Source organism: Parasteatoda tepidariorum, chromosome 7, assembly GCF_043381705.1.
Source record: "Parasteatoda tepidariorum isolate YZ-2023 chromosome 7, CAS_Ptep_4.0, whole genome shotgun sequence".
NCBI classification, from domain to species: Eukaryota; Metazoa; Arthropoda; class Arachnida; order Araneae; family Theridiidae; genus Parasteatoda; species Parasteatoda tepidariorum.
In genome coordinates this window covers 37,782,354-37,801,652 of record NC_092210.1, presented here as the reverse complement: position 1 = coordinate 37,801,652, position 19,299 = coordinate 37,782,354, and the positions used below count along the sequence as shown (strand labels likewise).

Below are 19,299 nucleotides of genomic sequence, written 5' to 3'. Positions count from 1 at the left end.
TGCCTTTTTGCAACAAGATGGTGCACCACCTCATTGGGGTATCATTGTTCGTAGTTCTTTGAATGACCATTTTCCAGGAAGATGGATTGGGTGAGGTGGTCCAATTCCTTGGCTACCCAGATCACCTGATATAACGCCGTTGAACTTTTTTCTTTGGAGATTTATAAAGGATGATGTTTACAGGAGGATCGTGTCGAACATTGATGACCTAAAAGCCAGAATTACAACCGCAATAGCCTCTGTGGATGCCGACATGCTTGCCGATACCTGGCGTGAAATTGACTATCGACTTGATATTCTCCGTGCGACGAAGAGGGCACACGTGGAAGTTCATTGACAAGGGTCATGAAACTTTTTGAGTCTATATAACCATTTATGTTATTAATTTTAATCTATCTTTATTATTTTATGAGTTATTAAACATCAAAATGGGTCCGGGACTTTATAAACATCCTGTATATCAAGCCAGTTTGGAAGCGAAAATATTACATTACGATTGAGAACTCTCTAAATTTGTTATAACAATAAATCTTTAATTGCAAATGTAATTTTAAAAATGATTACTAAGTAAAATTATTTATGCTCACTAATAGATCTTATTATAATCCTAAGTGAAATGTTTGGATGTGGGAAACGAAAAGCAAACGAAATTCCTTTTTCTACTTATAAAAGTGAATAATTTCAATTTTTGCAGGAAAAACTGTCTTATGCAAACACTGTAAAATATTAAGGATAAAATTATTGTAAAATGTACTGGCACCCTGTGTGCCCTTACTTTTTACCGTAAAATATTATGAAACAAAATATATGATAAAGCGTAATTTTTGTGTGTATGTGTGTGCTGTAAGAGTTACTGTAAAACTCAGAAATTAAATTAATATTACTGCAAAAACTACGGTATGCATTTTTACTGTAAAAAAGGATTTTATTATAAAATAGATTTTACTCCTGCTGCACTCAAGATGCCAGTACTTTTGTCATTATTTTAACTGTAATTTCTTACAGTGAAGAAGCAATTATTGCAAAGCATTCATCTGATTGGTTAGTGAGCGGTAGCGGGAAAGGGGTTTAGCCCCTTGAATGCAATATAATTTGAAATAATATTGTTTTCTGAATATCATTTGCATTAAAGATATATTTCAGATATATGAAGATATATATATTTCCACAGACAATGTTCGATAGATAAATAAAAAATAATACAATAATACTGTGAATGCAAAATACCAAAATGGTTCATAAAAGAAAAGGCATATGTTTGTAAAATATTTATTCGATAATTTACACAGTAACAGACAGATAATTTACACATTTTGACAATAACAAATTTATATGGTTACATTACATTTAATGTAGCTGTATTTGAAAAAATTTCGATGATATATCATGGATGACAGATTAAAGACATACATCTTATCTTTGTCATTTATATCCGAATTAGATCAAACCATATTTTGCGATGATAAAGATATTTTCAGTTATCTTATTTAAAATATGTTTCCCCTTATCCTTATATGTACAAATAAAAAATGCAATTAAGGTAAAAATTTCTCTGGATTTTTCCTCGATAGATAATTTACACTGATATGATAGGGAGGAAGTTAAATTTTGTTATTTTTAACATATTACAAAATACATATTTTTGAAAAAAAAAATACCGCGTTTATTATATTAGTCTTCCTTACAGATATTAATCTCTAGAAAGATTATTATTCTCTAGAAAATATATTTAATTTGCAGCAATTGTTTTTTGCCATACGATTACTGTGCTCCGTAATAAAAGAAAATTATACACTGTAAAACATTTAAGGTGAAAAGATTAAAAGAATATGTAGAATGAAATGTACGAACATCGCCATCACAAGGAATTAAGTTGAATAGGCTATCTTGGACAGAAGAACTCTATCCCTTAGATTTTGAATGATTTCAAAACTGTCAAAACGATCTTAGAAAACCTGATGAAATGCTTTATAAAATTAAAATAAAGATATCATGACTTTCAGTAAACTTAATTCTCGGTATAATTGAAGTAGAAAACACATTTCACTGTAATATTTATCTTTAAAGTCTACAGAATTTAGAGTGTCATGCTTTCGATCAGGCTTTGAACCTTACAGTTCTAGAAGTGCCTATAAATGAAAGTCACAGAGTCACAAAAATCTTACAAAACAATTAAAGATTCATTGTTCCTTAAGAATCTTCCAATTGTTATAATAGAATCACGGCCAGTTAGTTGATGTTGAGAAAGTTTAGAGGAAGAGTTCACTTTTCACAGGTGAGGGAAGTTAAAGCTTGCCAAACATGAGCGTATTTATTTTGGCAAGAATTCCAAATTGGTTTGCCATTTCGATTTTTTGGTTCACTAAGGTAAAAACTCTTTAAATAGGTTAGATTTTTTGTTAATTTCTTTCGTTATTACGCCAAATAAGGTTTCTTATTCTCCGTTTCTTTTTCGTTTCGACTTCCCTTGCCTTTTTCCCATAATCACTGGAATAAACTTACCACCTTGTTTTTATTTCACTTTTAATACCCCAACTCATAATGGGAGATCTATACATAAGATTAAAACGCAACATTCGCGTAAACATATACTTTTGTTGTTTTTACACAAAAATTTGTTCAGTATATATTTAAATTAAAAAAGGCTATTAAAATACAATAATATGCAGAATCAAAACTATAAATAACACACTAAAATGAAATATGCAATGAAATACAGCTAACAAAAATAGTAAATGAAATAAATCAAAAGCTTAATCGCTACATTTCCATTTAAATCTATAACACTATACACTTATAATAAGGCTGGGTAACAAATAGTCAAGATAATTCAAATAAAACGAATTATTGCTATAGTGATCCAAATCGAATCAACTGGTTTCAATATATGACTAAAAAGATTAATGACCCTAAATTAGTATCAAAACAATATATTCAAATAGTAGGTAAAAATTGTTTGATTTGAAACAAGATATTAATTCTGATTCACATTGGTGTCTGATTATTGCTGATTCACATTGGTGTCTGAAAATAATTTGAATGAACTGATTCTTCTAATCATTGATTAACAACTTGTCAAAGTAATTCAAATAAACAAATTATTTTGCTACAGTGCTCCAAATAGAATCAACCGATTTTAATATTAACTAAAAAAGATTAAAGACAATACATTAGAATCAAAACAATCTATTCAAGCAATGAATTAAAATTGCTTGATTCGAAATAACAGAATTCGGGTTAAACTGGAATGAAATAGTCGAATTAAATTTACTGATTTACATTAGCGTCTAAGAATTATTTGAATGAATGGAATGTTCTAATCACTGATAAACTTACTTTATATACTATATATTAATGAGAATATGAAACATCACACAATTTTTTCACTACCTTTTAAAAGCTCGTTATCTTCTTTTAGAGGATAAAACCCATTTCCCCAGAAGTGCATTAAAGGTCCAGTTCCACAGTGAAGTCGAGGACGAATACGTTGCTTTTTATCATCGTAATGCCATACGACATTGCCAAAAAAGCCAGATACCGCTAACGATAGAACAGCAATGATACCACAAATCACAAATAAGGCCATGAGTGGTAACATGTATTTCAGAGGAAGGATAAACATAGGAATAAGGGAGATAGGAGTGATTATGGCAATGAAAATACCAGGAACAAGAAACATAGTGGAACATGTATCTGTGACACACTGCAGACGATGGCGTCGACGTTCCACTTCAATAGGCGCTGTGCAGAATTCAAACTTACGAGCTCTAAAAAAAACAAAAATATCAGAAAACATATCAAATTTCAAGACATGAAAATCAATATGATTGATTTATAGATCGAATAAGCATAGACATGCTTACTAATGTATATGCTTACTAATTTCCCAAAACAAACTGAGCTTTAGGTTGGACAGAATAATAATTATACAGGCAAAGAGCCGGGCTCTTCGTTTGTTTTCCTGTGACAGAGCCTCACGAAAGGCATATTCAAGATTGGCAAGTGGATACACTAAGAGTCTCTCGTTCTTTGAGGCCCGGAGGATCTTTGTAGTCTGTTCTAAATATCACGCTCAGCAGGCCTTTGCAGAATGCATACTAGACTGCTTGTGTCTTTCCAGGAAGGACTTATACGCTTCTCTTCTTCTGGTTCTCGATTTTAAAGGGTTAATAGTCCGAAAGACGCCCGGTGGCTGAGTGGTAGCACTTCTCGCTCCCTTGCCGCAGGTCCTGGGTTCGATCCTCGGGCCGGGCAAGGTTGGCTCAGCCTTTCATCCCTTCAGTGGTTCAATAAATGAGTACCGAGCATGCTTGGGAACTAAACACTGGGGGTTTCGCGTTCGGCTGACCACCTAACCGGAACATATGCTCCTGCACCCCAGAGCCCAAGTCAAGAAAACTGAGATGGGCGCAGTAGGCCTTGGCCCTCTATGGGCTGTCGCGCCACTGAGTTTAGTTTAATAGTCCGAAACGAGCTCTAATTGCGAACCAATCTGCAAGGAACTTCGAGAGTATTTCCTGAGGCTAGCAAGCGCAGTGAGGAAAGGGCCGAGCCCCTAATTATATTGCTTAGCAATAAAGCCTGTGACTACCATTATTTTAACATGAGAAGCTTTTAATATTGTTAAAAAATATTACCTTGTACATGGAATTTGCTTAATACATGGAATTTGCTTACATGGATTTAGCTTAATAAGGGATAATTTATGTTCGTTTTTATTAATTTTTTTGAATTTGATTATTTTTAAATGTCTAAATAACCTTATTTAATTACTGACATTAGTTGTTATTGCGCTAAACTGGGTTTTAAAGCTTTTATTATAAATACAAGGAAAACGGTAGCAAATGAATTATTTAAGAAATAATTATGTAAGATTAATAGATGCAAATAATAAAACTCCGAATGATTTTACGTTCAAAAATAAACCAGTTAAAAAATTCATTGGGTTTGCCTAAATGAAAACTGTATATATGTGACTGCGAATGAAATAACGTAACGATTTTTAAAGTCATGTTTTAGGCTATAACGGATGATAAGAGAAATGGACCGCAGACTGTGTGTAACTGATCAGCTTAGCCAGTTCACGTGAGAGCATTTAAAGTGAATGGAAAGTCATGCTAAGAAAAGAATCGTGCCGTTTAGAGCACAACATCGAGAATTAGGAAAATTTTTAGGTGTCTGTATTGCTTCTTAACTCAGACAAAGAGTTACACAGATTTTGCAAGCAGTAACTGTTCGATTTCCACTAATCACTTTAGTTAAATGGTCCATCAACAATGGATTCATTGGAGATTATGGTGTTTGCTTGCAGTGGATCTTTTCAGATCCGATATTGATGGGAGAAATCTTCAACGTCATTTGTTCATAACCATTTACCCTATCTAATGGTCGCAAATTACATCATTTGTCCATAGCCATTTTCCCCAGACAACTGGTCGCAGAATGTGGAAAATTGCTGAGATACCGGGCTATTTTTAAAACCTACTGTGAGCAACCAATTGAAAGAACTACCAATTTTTTAAAAAAATCTTACATTTGGATTATTAGCTTGGCTTATTGGAGAATTAAGTTTAGCCAACCGGAACATTTACACGATCAGCTGGAAAAGCCCCCCACCTGCTACGAATAGCTTGCGACAGACAATTGTTTGGCAATCACTGCCCTTAGACAGTATTCTCCATAAACAACATTTTGACGATAAATACCAGCAATTACTTACATGCATACATACTTTTCCCATGCATACATAATTATATACTTTTTAATAATCTCTTTTTTCCCATTTAAAATGCCCCTTTGCGAATAAATCATCTTAAAATTCTTAGAAATGTGATCCTCATTTATAAAATGAATCCATAGAGTGAAGTAAAATGTCTTTTCAAAACCGAAATACAATTCATTTTAATAAATATTCTGAGATTTTATTAATATCGTTTTCTGGTCTTACGATTACTTCTTACGGCATCATATCGAACAAAGAAGTCCGAATATTTGTGGATCACATGACTTGAAAAAGAAAAAGCCATATAGTAAGTAAAAAAGTGCTCACTCGTTTTTTGAAAACGAAATGGTAAAGATATCTGAAGGAGCTTCGGCTCCCTGTATATTTTGTAAATAGTTTTATTTCTTTAGTTTTTTTATTAACTAACTTTCAGTAAGAATGCTATGAAATTATCATTCTACAGAAAGAGTATTAAATCGACTCCACTAAAAATTTGATCGATTAAAATCGAATTTGAACTCATTATCTAAATTATGGGAAATTAAAGCAATCTGATCCATAACTCTGAACATAATGGAATAAACATACATATTAGTAAAAAATACTAAGTGTTGGTACAACTCTCTTTTATATTATCTCTATTATTACTTAATAAATTTTAAAACATTTTTCACCTAAAGAAGCTCAAGGTTTTTTTTAGCAACCTTCAAAGGATGGCTTAGTTTTTGTTCGACACAATTTTAAAAGTTTATTCGCAAGACAGTTTGTTAGATCTATACGGGAAAGAGATTTCTCTTATTTTTTTTAATGAAACATTTGATAACGCTACACTTTTTTTACTGACCTCTTTTCTTTCTACTGACCTGACCGCGTCAGAGACACGTGTGTCACTAACGCTACAAGGAAAGAAAGCCTTGATGAAATCGAACTTGTTTACTTTTCAATCGTCCGTTTAAATGTCTTCAAGTTTCAATAAATTTGAAAGCCTATGTTTAATGAATTAAATAAAAGGAAAATCGTCTTACAATATAATATTTATCTTCAATAAACGATGTTAAATGGCTAATAAGAATGGGAGTTCTTATGGCCATTTACAAATGAATAGGATATGGATTTTTAATTTATTTTAACAATCAAAATTTTTTTTAAATAATTAAGCAACGCAGAATTCTTTTTTAATGTTGTACGAAAATATTATTTGATACATTTATTAACTAATTCCATGATTCATTTATATATAACCCAACTAATTCTAAGTTTCATTTATTTATAACCCCATGAATTTAGCTATTTTTTTTATATATTAGAGCAAAACCATCTTTTAATTTAATTGCATGTAGGTAAAATAAATTGCCTTTTATTTAATCTACGGAAAGATTATAAACACATTTGCACTTTGTTTTTACTATGACTATGGTTACTAATTATTTTAGACAATATAATGGAGCTAAGAAATGTTGATAAACTAATGTTTGTTTTAGATGTTTCTAAAAATCCTGCAGATATGTTGGTAATAGGGAAAATGGTGACTGGTACACGTTAAAACTGCAGGGTCACATGACAAAACATACTACTGGGGGTACTGAATTGGAGATTGATCATTCTCTGGTTCAGGTCAAAATTACGGTCTGTGGATGAATGAATGAATGCATGAATGGGTCCGCCTTATGAGCGGGCTGTGACGTGTGTGTGGCTGAAGTCGTATTCTTGGCCATAGATGGAGCCACTGAACAACAAGAAACGCACCCTCTGCCCTAAATTCGCTTGGTTTCACCCAGCAGGCTTGCTAATTTTGGCAAGTTGCATTAAAATCTACAACAATATAGGGAAAATTATGAGCAGTTTGACCCTTTTGATGCATATATAGGAAGTATGTAATATCAAGCAAACATTTAACTATACATTGAGCGATTACAGTGCGTCCCACTTAAATAAAGTCACTTTGATTTTGTACCATGGCTGGACACCAAGAAAACTAATGAAAACCAAACATACATATTAAAAAAGTCAATATCTAAACACATATTTGCAAAGATTAACTTATTTCCTGCATCACCTGGGCACGTGAGAAAACCATTGAATAAATAAAATAGAAGGAAAGAAAAAGTGTCCCGTGGAAAAGCCACTTCTGATTATAGCTTTGATATCCGTTATGTTTATATATGACTTGAAATATATGGTGTTACGTACATTTACTAAACCCTAAAGAACATTAGTGTCAATATTATCCGTGCTTTTAATGATGGGCAACCTTCAATTCTGCCACAAATTGAAACTGCTACGTTATGGCTAAAAGTTCAGGACATTCATGAAATACATTCTATTATCCTAAAACTAGCACTGTGGAAATATTTAAACGTAAAGGGAGGCTGTTGGAAAATCCGACCCGCCTTTGGCCAACATTTCTCTTTGCAAATGGCAATAAATGGATTTCTAGATTTTCTTTATTATGAGCAATCTCTATATAGATTTTGGGAGAGGCTAGGTAAAGTTTACCACCATAGCTGAAGCCTTTAAACATAATTAATGAGCCTTTATCTCGCGGTATAAAGGAGAAGAAATTCTCTTTTTTTTCCTCATGCTGTTTTAATAGCTTACAAAACTTTCCGGTTTATTTGAAATATTTTTTTCAATCTTCTTTATCTTGTGGATAGTTTTCAACATGGGCTACTGCTAATTTTTTTTTATTTAAAAATATCTTGTAGGATATATAAAACTAAACAATAGATGGGGAAATAAAGAGAAAATGTCCCCCGAATGGACTATAAAGTGAAGGCTCATAAATGATGGTAAACTTAACGTGGTTTTCCTCCCACGCCAAATTAAGGCTGCTAACTCCTGAAACAATGCTAGAAGAAAATTAATTGGCATACGTAGGGATAATTGTTGATCCAAGTCAGACTTTACAGCAGGAGAAAGCCTTCATTTATGTTGCAAAATTTTCAAAGTGAAAGGTTTTGGATAATAGGATACATGCCATGAATGGTAAACTCCCATAGGGATTTGATCTCCAGTTTCATCATTTAACAAAGACATATCTACAAACAAAAAGCAAAGCAGTTTCAGTTTATGGCAGAATGGAAAATTTTCCGCAAAAAAAACTTGATGTTATTGTTCTCCTGGAGTTGACAAATGGTATGCAACATAACATATTTTAAGTCATAAAAATATTGCGGATATTTTGCCTACAATCAGAGGTGGCTTTATTTCGTTGAGATACTTTTTCTTCATTTTCTCTTTATTCGACATTTTTTTCCTGTCTAGGCGGAGAAGGAAGAGAGTAACTCATTGTAAGTACAGATTCAAACACAGAACTGATAAATACTGTTTAGATATAGACTTTCTTAATATAGGTTTTCATTGGTTTTCTTTGCGTCCAGTTATGGAACAAATTCAAGGTGGCTTTATTAAGTGGGGAACACTGCAAGTCATTAAAGGGCACTAGTGTCCAAAGAAAGAGTAAAAGTCATTTCGTATCATGTGTTCAGTACGTGGACTTATATAAGGAGCCCTCGTCATATCTGTGGTCTAGAAACTGCTTCAATTTGTTGTTAGGAAGTTCTAAAGTGCATGGCTGATTTTGGATTCCACTACCAGTTTCCGTTTACATTTATATTTTAGCCGTTTAAATCTTTACCAGCAAGTATGTGAGTCAGATCCCATTTTGCGTTTATATTAATAGTAATTGCTTCCCTATGTTTGTAGATTGCATTTGGTGCAAGGCAAGTGTGGAATGTTGTTTTTATGTTCACAGAAGGTGCCTCTTTCTATTATATTTCGAGCAAACCAAGCCCATCAAGTATCCATTTCCTTATGTAACACAGCCTATATTCTTTCACTACATATTTACACAAAGACAGACACGAAACTATGTAGAACATAAACAAACTTATTATGCATCGCAGTTATGAAACAAAATGTATCACGGTTACAATGAAATACATAAACAAATAATAAATCTAAGTTGAGTAAAAGAAGTAGACGAGAAAGAACTATGTTTCAACAAATCCGATGTGCGAAATGGTTCTGTATTTAATTCACTTAAAGTTAATTAGCATTCTGAGCTATGTAGGAAAACTTAGCTTAACTTTAATACGCCATTTAGTTGCTTAAGAGTAGCTGGCGCTGACGTCATAGCTCACATGTATGGGTATCGATTGTCTTCGTATTCTTGGATTTCCCAATTCCAATTTAGAGAATAAACTTTAAAAAATTAGTTTAAGAAAAATTATTCAGCAAACCTCTCATCATTATGATAAAGCGTATCGAAATATTAGTTGTCAATTTAGGAAGTCTACTAAATTTACATTTCAGATTTTGACTTTATTATTGCTCCATCTGGCGTCCCACATCATTCATGATAACAAATTTGTACTAACAAAACGTAAATCAAATCAAACCATTTGATATAGAAAGAAAACAGTACTTACGTGGCTTTTTCTTTTTCCATTTGTTCTTGTAGTTGCGCAAGAAGTTTCGCTTCCATTTCTTTATCACTTCCATTGCTAACGTAACGAACTGGAGCGATAATTGTATAGACAGCTGAGGTTTCACTCTCTAGTGGTCTGTATCCGAAGTTTGGCGAAGGTGGAATTGATCTGGGATATCCCAACGAAGAAACTGAAGCAGAGAGAGATGGGTCTACAACAGAAAGTAATCTGGATTGATCTTCTGTTTTGCCCGACAGTGTCCTTGGCATGCTATGGTACAGGATATTGTTGCCAAGAGTTGTGAGTGTCATTCCATTTTCTGCGGAAGCTTCTTCCCGTAAGCTAACACATGATGGAGTTCTAACAACTATGAGTTCTTGTGGCTCAAAAGCAAGATTTGTGTTTCCTTGTTCATGCCCATCTTCATCTTGTCGACGGTACGATTCTTTAATGTACTCAACGACAACATCAGGAATGGCTAGACTTTTGGCTTCATTTTCTAGTTCAGACATTGGTTTCTGAGTGTCAAGTTTGTATACTGTTATAGATGATGGATTTTCTTGAATTTTCGCTTCTTCTGGAATTTCTGAGGAAGGATTTTTATCTCGTCGTGGCAATTCTGGAGTTTGTGTGGCGGCACTTTGACCATGGGATTTATGATCTTTTGCTGACAATAGAGCATTGTCGCTGTCGGATGATGCGCTAGAATTGTCCTCCATTATTGGATAAATGTAATTACTAAATATGTAAGCGTATTTGATGATTAACAGGAAACTTGACGAAAGAATTGAGGAGACATATAGGCCCAATTTACCTGAAAGCATAGTTACGAATTAAAGTCCCATATAAACAATACGGTTTACTGCAATTAAAAGAATGGATACAAAACGAAGGCAAGAAAAAGTTAGCAAAAAATGCATCACAAAAATAATTTTAAGCTTTAATGCGGCGGCACTTGTAAGCTTTTATGTGGCTGCAATTTAAATTAACTTACTTACAATTGCACTATAATTTAAAATATTAATTATGTATCATTTATTACATATCATTATTTTTAAGATTGATTCACATCATTAATTAAATTGCTTCAATGTGCTTGTTAAATTTTTATTTAATATATTTAATTTTAATTTAATTTAATTTTATAACCATCGTTGAACAGTCGTTGATTTACGACTACTAATATTCAACTCCGTAACCTTGCAATTTTGAACCTAATCTAGAAGACAGGGAAACTCCTTGATCAAGTCCTGGGAGAAACTTGCCTTCGTGTAGGACTTTCTGATGGAACTAACCCGCATTTGCGTTACATGGAGGACCACGAGAACCTCCCATGGTTAGCCTGAAGGTAAGGGGACTCTAACCCATGATCCTTCCAACACTGAGGATATTTCACGTCAGCACTGTGGTTGGTGCAATCAGGTTGTGGAATTCGTATCGACCAGCCATCGCTGGGATTCGTACCCGGTTCACCTGCTGCGCCAGCGAGAGCCAAATTTTTCCTAACAGTTTTTGTCAACAGAACAGATCAAATGGTTGAAAGAGATGCATATTGTCATCAAACCATTTTTACTGTAAATATAAAATTTTCTCCCCACAGTAACACATTGTTTATTGAAATAAACTTATTGCAAATTTGAAAATTTAAAATGGATGATAAAATATGAAAATTTAACTTTGATTTTATCTATATCGATTACCACTTTTCAGTGATAGATATAGCATAACCACTCGCACTCAGCTGGCAGTCAATGTGTTAACAATGGTTTCAAAACCTAAATTATAATACCAATTTGATTTTACTTTTATTACGCGTAAAATCACACCATGTCTCTGTTTAAACTAGAAATAAATAACCTATAAAGTACAATCTCAGAAAAATAGTCTAACCATGGTTTCAATACTATGAACAATAATACCAATTTATCACAACTTTAATAACGTTTATAAGTGTATAATTTTTTCGTTTCATCGTAAGAGTTAAAGATGGGTTAATTTTCCTGCAATATGCTCAAACATATTATCGAATTAAAGTTTCAATTCTTAGCAAGTTTTTAATATATTTTGCCAAAAGTTAAAAAATATTTTTATGAATTATCAGGCTATTAAAGGATGGCTAATTTATTTGAATGTATTCATTATAATTTTAAATTAAATTCACTAAACCAGAATCTATTTATAAAGTCTTTAATTTTGATTTGAATTTGAAACAAAACACCAAAATGTACTACAAATATTCGGAAGAGAAGGAAGTCGTATACGCATGCAACTAAAATACCAAACATTCCTCAAAAAAAAAAAAATAAATAAATAAATAAAAAATAAAAAAACTAGCATTGTCGCATTAGAATATTTATCGTAGAATTTTTTTTATATAAATTATAAATTCTGAAAAATCCATCCTATAAACTCTCTACTCTCTAATCATTGCATCTAACTCACTTTATTATTTTTATTTTTATTAAATGCCAACTTTACGATGTTCAAATAAAAAATATATTATTGAAATTGAACGAGTTCAGGGTTGGTAAAGTTGCTGAGCAACATTATTATACGCATCTAATTGTTATTCCAAACGTAAACTTAGGTGTCTCAATTAAATGTTGCATCATGCTCTTGCGTTAAGTAATGTAATTTAGCTCACAGATTAATTGAAATTTCTGTTTCGTCTTCACACTCCTAAAACGCGAATATATAGAGCAGTTAAGGTACTTTTTTTCTGTTAATTTCATGATTTTACTATGCGCTGAAAATATTTTAATTTCACAGCAGATGCAAAAGAATCTGAAATCTCAAAATTGACTAAATGAATGCGATATGTTTATTTTAATAGTGAAGTGAAACGATACGTATAGAAAGATTCCTTGAATCAAACTGAGATTTGTAACAGATTTAAGGAATTACCTCAGTTGAGAATTATGTAATTTATATCGTATCCAATGCAAATGAGGTTTACACTGTGAAAAAATCACGTTCAAAACTACTTATGGTAAAATTCGCGTATTTCTGGCACTTGGTAATTTTTACCGAAGCGATTAGCAGTGAGACCAATTTTTTAACTATTTAATTTAACCAAGAAATAAGAATTATTGAATTAATAAATTTTTAATATTTTAAAATTTTAATTTCTTATCACATCATGAATTTCATCTGTAATTATTCAAATCGATTGCTCTTGATTGACTTTCTACCGTAAACATTAAAATCGAATTTGGATTTTAATTAGTATTAACAATTAAATGGCATTTTTCTTAGCAATTTAATAATAAAAAATGTATTTCAGAAGTATTAATTTATTTTCATTTTTATTTGTACCTGCTTAATAGAGCAATATATTGGAGGTTTTAATTTGTAATACATATCATTATTATATATCTAATTCCTTGTCCACCCAGATCACCTGATATAACGCCGCTGGACTTTTTCTTTGGGGATTTATAAAGGACAATGCTTACAAGAGGATCGTGTCGAACATTGATGACCTAAAAGCCAGAATTACAACCGCAATAGCCACTGTGGATGCCGACATGCTTGCCGCTGCCTGGCGTGAAATTGACTATCGACTTGATATTCTCCGTGCGACGAAAGGGGCACACGTGGAAGTTCATTGACAATGGTCATGAAACTTTTTGAGTCTATCTAACCATTTATGTTATTAATTTGAATTTATCTTTATTATTTTATGAGTTATTAAAAATTAAAATGGGTCCGGGACTTTATAAACACCCTATATATATGCAGTCAAACCCCGCTATAGTGAACCTTCAAGGGACCGAAATTTCAGTTCACTATAACTGGGAGTTCACTATATCCATTACGCAGGCAATTTAACTAATGGTTCCCAAACTCCTCCCTTTTTCAAATAAATTGACATTATTCAAATAAATGACTGAAAAACATTATGTAGTAGCAAAAAATGTGTTATTTTTCATTACTCTTCGTCTTGCGTACAAAAAAAAAATTAGTAATCTTTAGCTGATGAGCAATCCTCAACATCAGATATGGAAACACTTCCCGACTCTCAGATAATTTATCCTGAATTTATGTTATTCCACTTTTTAAACCTGTTTAACCTGCCATTCGAGCACATAAAAGTAGTTTCACAAACTCGCGTAGCAAATTCATCGACATTTGTCCAGATACTGTAAAATTGCGGCTTCTTCGATTGGTGAACCACTTCAGTAATGCTTCTTCAGCATCCCTGTGATCTGCTTTTCTCAACTTTTTTCTGCCATCTAAATTTTTTTCATGAGCAGAAATTATTAATTGCCTATTTTTCCATATGTCACAAACTGCAGATTTGGGCAGTTTATATTCCCTGAAAATATTAGCTTGACTGCATCCATTTTCAATTTTTCTGATTATGTCCATTTTATCATCAATGGAGAACGTTTTACGGTAACTGATCGCCATAGTTAAATTTGAGACACTTCTTTGCAGGATTTTTTTAACTGAACTGAGAGCAGAAAGGAGTTGAAATGAGAGCCTTATCAACACATATTAGTGTCCAACCCTTTGACCAATATTGAATAATTACTCATTCCCTTTGACAGAAAATGCACATTGATCCCACTGACACCTTATAGATGGATCATCTGCCTGAGTTGGAAACATCTACTTAGTTTGTTTAGGGATGGGAAAGTGAGATAAAAGAAGCAAATAAGAAAAATGCTTGTCGCTACATAGATAATTCTAAAAATAGGTATATGTATTTATTTTGAAGAAGAAATTTCAAAATTATTACAAAAAAATGAAGAAAAAAATCAGTCGAAGACAGAAAAATGTTCATTATATCCAACTTCCTCACTTTTTTGGTTCACTATATCCACTAAAAATAACATTATACGTGTATAGCAAGGCACGGGACCGAACATTTCGTTCACTATATCCGGGAGTTTACTATAAACCGTGTTCACTATAGCGGGATTTGACTGTATATATAAAGTAATAAAAAAAAAATTGCGTTTGTCCGCTAGGTAGTTCGATCCCACCACTAAAGCCGTAAATTTTTACATCGACGAAGCATTACGCTGATATGTTACGAAATATTTAAGGTAAACCTCGAAAAGGTACTAAAATATTCTGATATTCTAAACCAGGGCATGTTTTTGTTGATCTCAGGGCGGTACATATTTTCCGACATCTTGACGTAAAAGCTGATAAATAAGAAATTTTAAGCCATACATGCACTTTCAAATCCAAAAGAAAAAGAACTTATGCGCCAACCAGGAGAAATTTATAGAAAATAATATCAATGCATATATTGTATATTATTATATAATTTAAAGTTGACCATTTTTTTTTTATAAATATGAATCGCGCATATTAACCTAGCTCACAACATATAGGCTACTATGTACTGTGTACTTCTTAATCTTGTGTAGCATATCTTTCGAAAAGTGCTTTATAGCTCAATAAGACAATAACTGAAACGAAAACTAAGGCGCGATTTCACCGATTGGCAAAAATTGCTAGTAACTTTTGTTGGTCTGGATTTTTACCGTTTTCTTGTTTTTTTTACATGTGATTTTTCAAATTCCGATGTTTCTAACACGATGTTAAAATACATGAATTTTGAATTAGTTGACGCTCTCGATTAACACATTTCTATCGTTAATCCTCATTGATTTCCGATAGTTATTTATCGTTTTCTCTGCAATCTCCACAAGATTTTTCAAACTTTGTTACTTTTAATACGATAATCTAGTGACACCCGAAGTTCAAATTTAAGTAATCACTTTTTTAGGTGAATAATTCACTGTTATTTTGTCGTTAATCCATGTTACGCTATTTTTCTTTTTCTGTACTTTCGCATGATCATTCAAATTACGATATTTTGATACAATGTTATTATGACACGTGAATTTCAAATTTGAGTAATCGTGCTTTATTCATAACTATTCCATTGTTCATGTACGTCATTTTCCGACCATTTCCTTGGCAGTTATATTTCATTTTAGTCTTTTTCTAATGGTTTTTCAAATTAAGAGGTTATTATAGCACGTGAATTTCAAATTTGACTAATCACTTTTTGACGAGCTCAATTCGATACTATACCGTCGTGAATCAACGTCATTTTCTAATCGTTTTCAGTTAGTTGTCTTACTTCTGGCCCGGCAATTTCACATCGTTGTTAAAATTTTATACGAGTATAAATATTTAATATTTACCATTCAGTCATCGTTTTCTTGCTATAAGTCAAACATCATTGATCCAGTTGAATTTTCTGCATCACAAAAACTATTGTTATACCGTTTATACTCCCATTTATACTCGTATGAAAGTTAAATACTCAAATGCGCGATTCCGAATACTTCGGTAGTAATAATATCGTATTTATGATATTGAAATTTTAACAACGATGTGGAATTGCCGAGCNAGATTATTAATTCTCTAAATATAAATAATTCAAGTGTAACTACTACCAATATATATACAAGAATTAACCTATTACCATTTCGCCATAATGTATTTTTTCGTATTTTACTCTATTTACACAACAATAAATTAATATGCAAATTAAAAACTAATGTGTCTGAAAGGAGACCAACTGAAATGTATGAGATTCCCTTCTTTACAAAAGAAATTTCACGAAAACAGTTTTTTTACTTAGCACCTAAATTATATAATAAATTACCATTTCAGTTGCAAAACATCAAAATATATTCTTCTTTTAAGCGTGCTTTATTTCAATTTGTGATGAACATTGACGATTTAGATCTCTATTTTTCACTTTAAGGGAAGCATTTGATTTTTTATACCAGTCCTGTGCCAATCCAAATGAATTTCTTATGTTAACTTTGTTATTTTTTTGACATGGTTTCATGTATTTTTTTTTCTAATTTTAAATTTATTGCTTTACCTTTCTTTGTCACCTGGACAGGAGTTCCCTCTTGGCGACGAATATATATTCTTTGTGTTTATGTGTTTTAGTTCCAAATAAAGTTTTGTTTGTTTGTTTGTTTGGTAATTAAAGTTTCAATTCTTCGCAAGTTTTTAATGTATTTTGCTAAAAGTTAGAAAATATTTTTATGAATTATCAGGCTATTGAAAGATGGTTAATTTATTTCAATGTAATGGTAGCAAAATAATTTTAAATTAAATTTACTAAACCAAAATCTATTTATAAAGTTTTTAATTTTGATTTGAATTTGAAACAAAACACCAAAATGTATAACAAATATTCGAAATAGAAGGAAGTCGTATACGTATGCAACTAAAATACCAAGCATTCCTCAAAAAAACTAGCATTGTCGCATTAGAATATTTATCGTAGAATTTTTTTTATATAAATTATAAATTCTGTCAAACACATCCTGTAAACTCTCTACCCTTTTCATTGCATCTAACTCTCTTTATTATTTTTATTTTTATTAAACGCCAACTTTACGATGCTTAAATAAAAATATTTTATTGAAAATGAACGAGTTCAGGGTTGGTAAAGTTGCTGAGCAACATTATTATTCGTATCTAATTGCTATTCCAAACGTAAACTTAGGTGGCTCAATTAAATGTTGCATCATGCGCTTGCATTAAGTAATGTAATTTAGCACACAGATTAATTGAAATTTCTGTTTCGTCTTCAAACTCCTAAAACGCGAATATAGAGAGCAATTAAGGTATTTTTCTTCTGTTAATTTCATGTTTATACTATGCACTGAAAATATTTTAATTTCACAGCAGTCGCAAAAGAATCTGAAATCTGAAAATTGACTAAATGGATGCAATATGTTTATTTAAATAGTGAAATGAAACGATACATATGGAAAGACTCCTTGAATCAAACTGAGATTTATAACATATTTAAGGAATTCCCTAAGTTGGGAATTACGTAATTTATATCGTATCCAATGCAAATAAGGCTTACACTGTGAAAAAATCACGTTCAAAACTACTTGAATATGGTAGAATTCGCGTATTTCAGGCACTGCCAGAACTCTAAAAAACTTGGTAATTTTTACCGAAGAGATTAGTAGTGAGACCAATTTTTTAACTATTTAATTTAACCAAGAAATAAGAATTATTGAATCCATAAATTTTTAATATTTTAAAATTTTAATTTTTTGGCACATCATGACTTTCATCTGTAAATATTCAAATCGGATTTGGATTTTAATTAGTATTAACAATTAAATGACATTTTTTAAACAATTTAATAGTTAAAAATACACTTCAGAATTATTCATTTATTTTTATTTGTACTTGTTTAATAGAGTCAATATATTTGGCAAGCGAGGTTCCAATTTTTAATACATATCATCAATATATACATATATATGAGCAATTCTACAAATAAACGCCAATTAGGCGGCCAAAAAAAATAAAAACATTTTGGGGGGACACACTATTTCTACATGAATTTTATTTTTTTTTACACCCCAAAAAGGCAGGAAAAAATCGTGAACATGGAATTTTTTCTTTGTGACATACTTTAAATGTGACATACTCTTTCTGACATACTCAGATAAATCTGAGCCATTTATTCAGATAAAACGATTTTTACATAAATATAATATTATTATAATGTCTCTCTAACATGTATTTATAGAGATTTCGTACTATAAGATTATATTTTAGTATTAAAAACAAAAATAAAAAAATTTAATCAAAGTTCCTAAATTGAGAAAATCGGGAAAAATTTAAAATTGGTATTTTGTCATTTAAAGTATGTCACAAAGAAAAAATTTCATGTTTAATATTTTTTCTTGCTTTTTTAGGGTGTAAAAAAGAAGAAAATTCATGCAAAAATGGCGTGCCCCCCCCCTAAAAAAAAAAATTATTTTTGCTTGGCCGCCTAATTTGCGTTTATTTGTATAATTGCTCATATCGTCGCTTTGAAACTAAACCGTAGTAACTCAAAAAAAAAAATCGAAAAATGAGATATTTGGGTCATTTTGTGTAAAAAAAATCACCCTTTTAGAGAAACAAAGTGTTATCTTCATAGTTCCATAAAATTAATTTAGAGAGCAGATAAATCGTTATCGCATTGGCGCGATTAGCATTAGCGCGGAAAGTTAGAAATTGCTCTACTGAAAAACTTGCTTTTTTGAGTTACCACAGTTTAGTTTCAAAGCGACGATATGAGCAATTCTACAAATAAACGCCGATTTTTATACTGAAATATAATCTTATAGTATGAAATCTCTA

General features: G+C 31.7%; 1 protein-coding gene across 2 annotated transcripts in view; it reads right to left on the bottom strand.

Annotated features, from left to right (window-relative positions):
- Positions 1-1,253: 1,253 nt before the first annotated feature.
- Positions 1,254-19,299, bottom strand: part of LOC107455631 (uncharacterized) — a 38,964-nt gene continuing 20,918 nt past the window's right edge. For both annotated transcript variants that reach the window (XM_016073265.3, XM_016073266.3), the window contains exons 2-3: positions 10,153-10,966; positions 1,254-3,767 (exon numbers count right to left, since the gene is read on the bottom strand). In XM_016073265.3, coding sequence (XP_015928751.2) covers positions 3,371-3,767; positions 10,153-10,966 — 1,211 coding nt within the window. In that variant the 3' untranslated portion in view covers positions 1,254-3,370. The remainder of the gene's footprint in view (positions 3,768-10,152; positions 10,967-19,299) is intronic.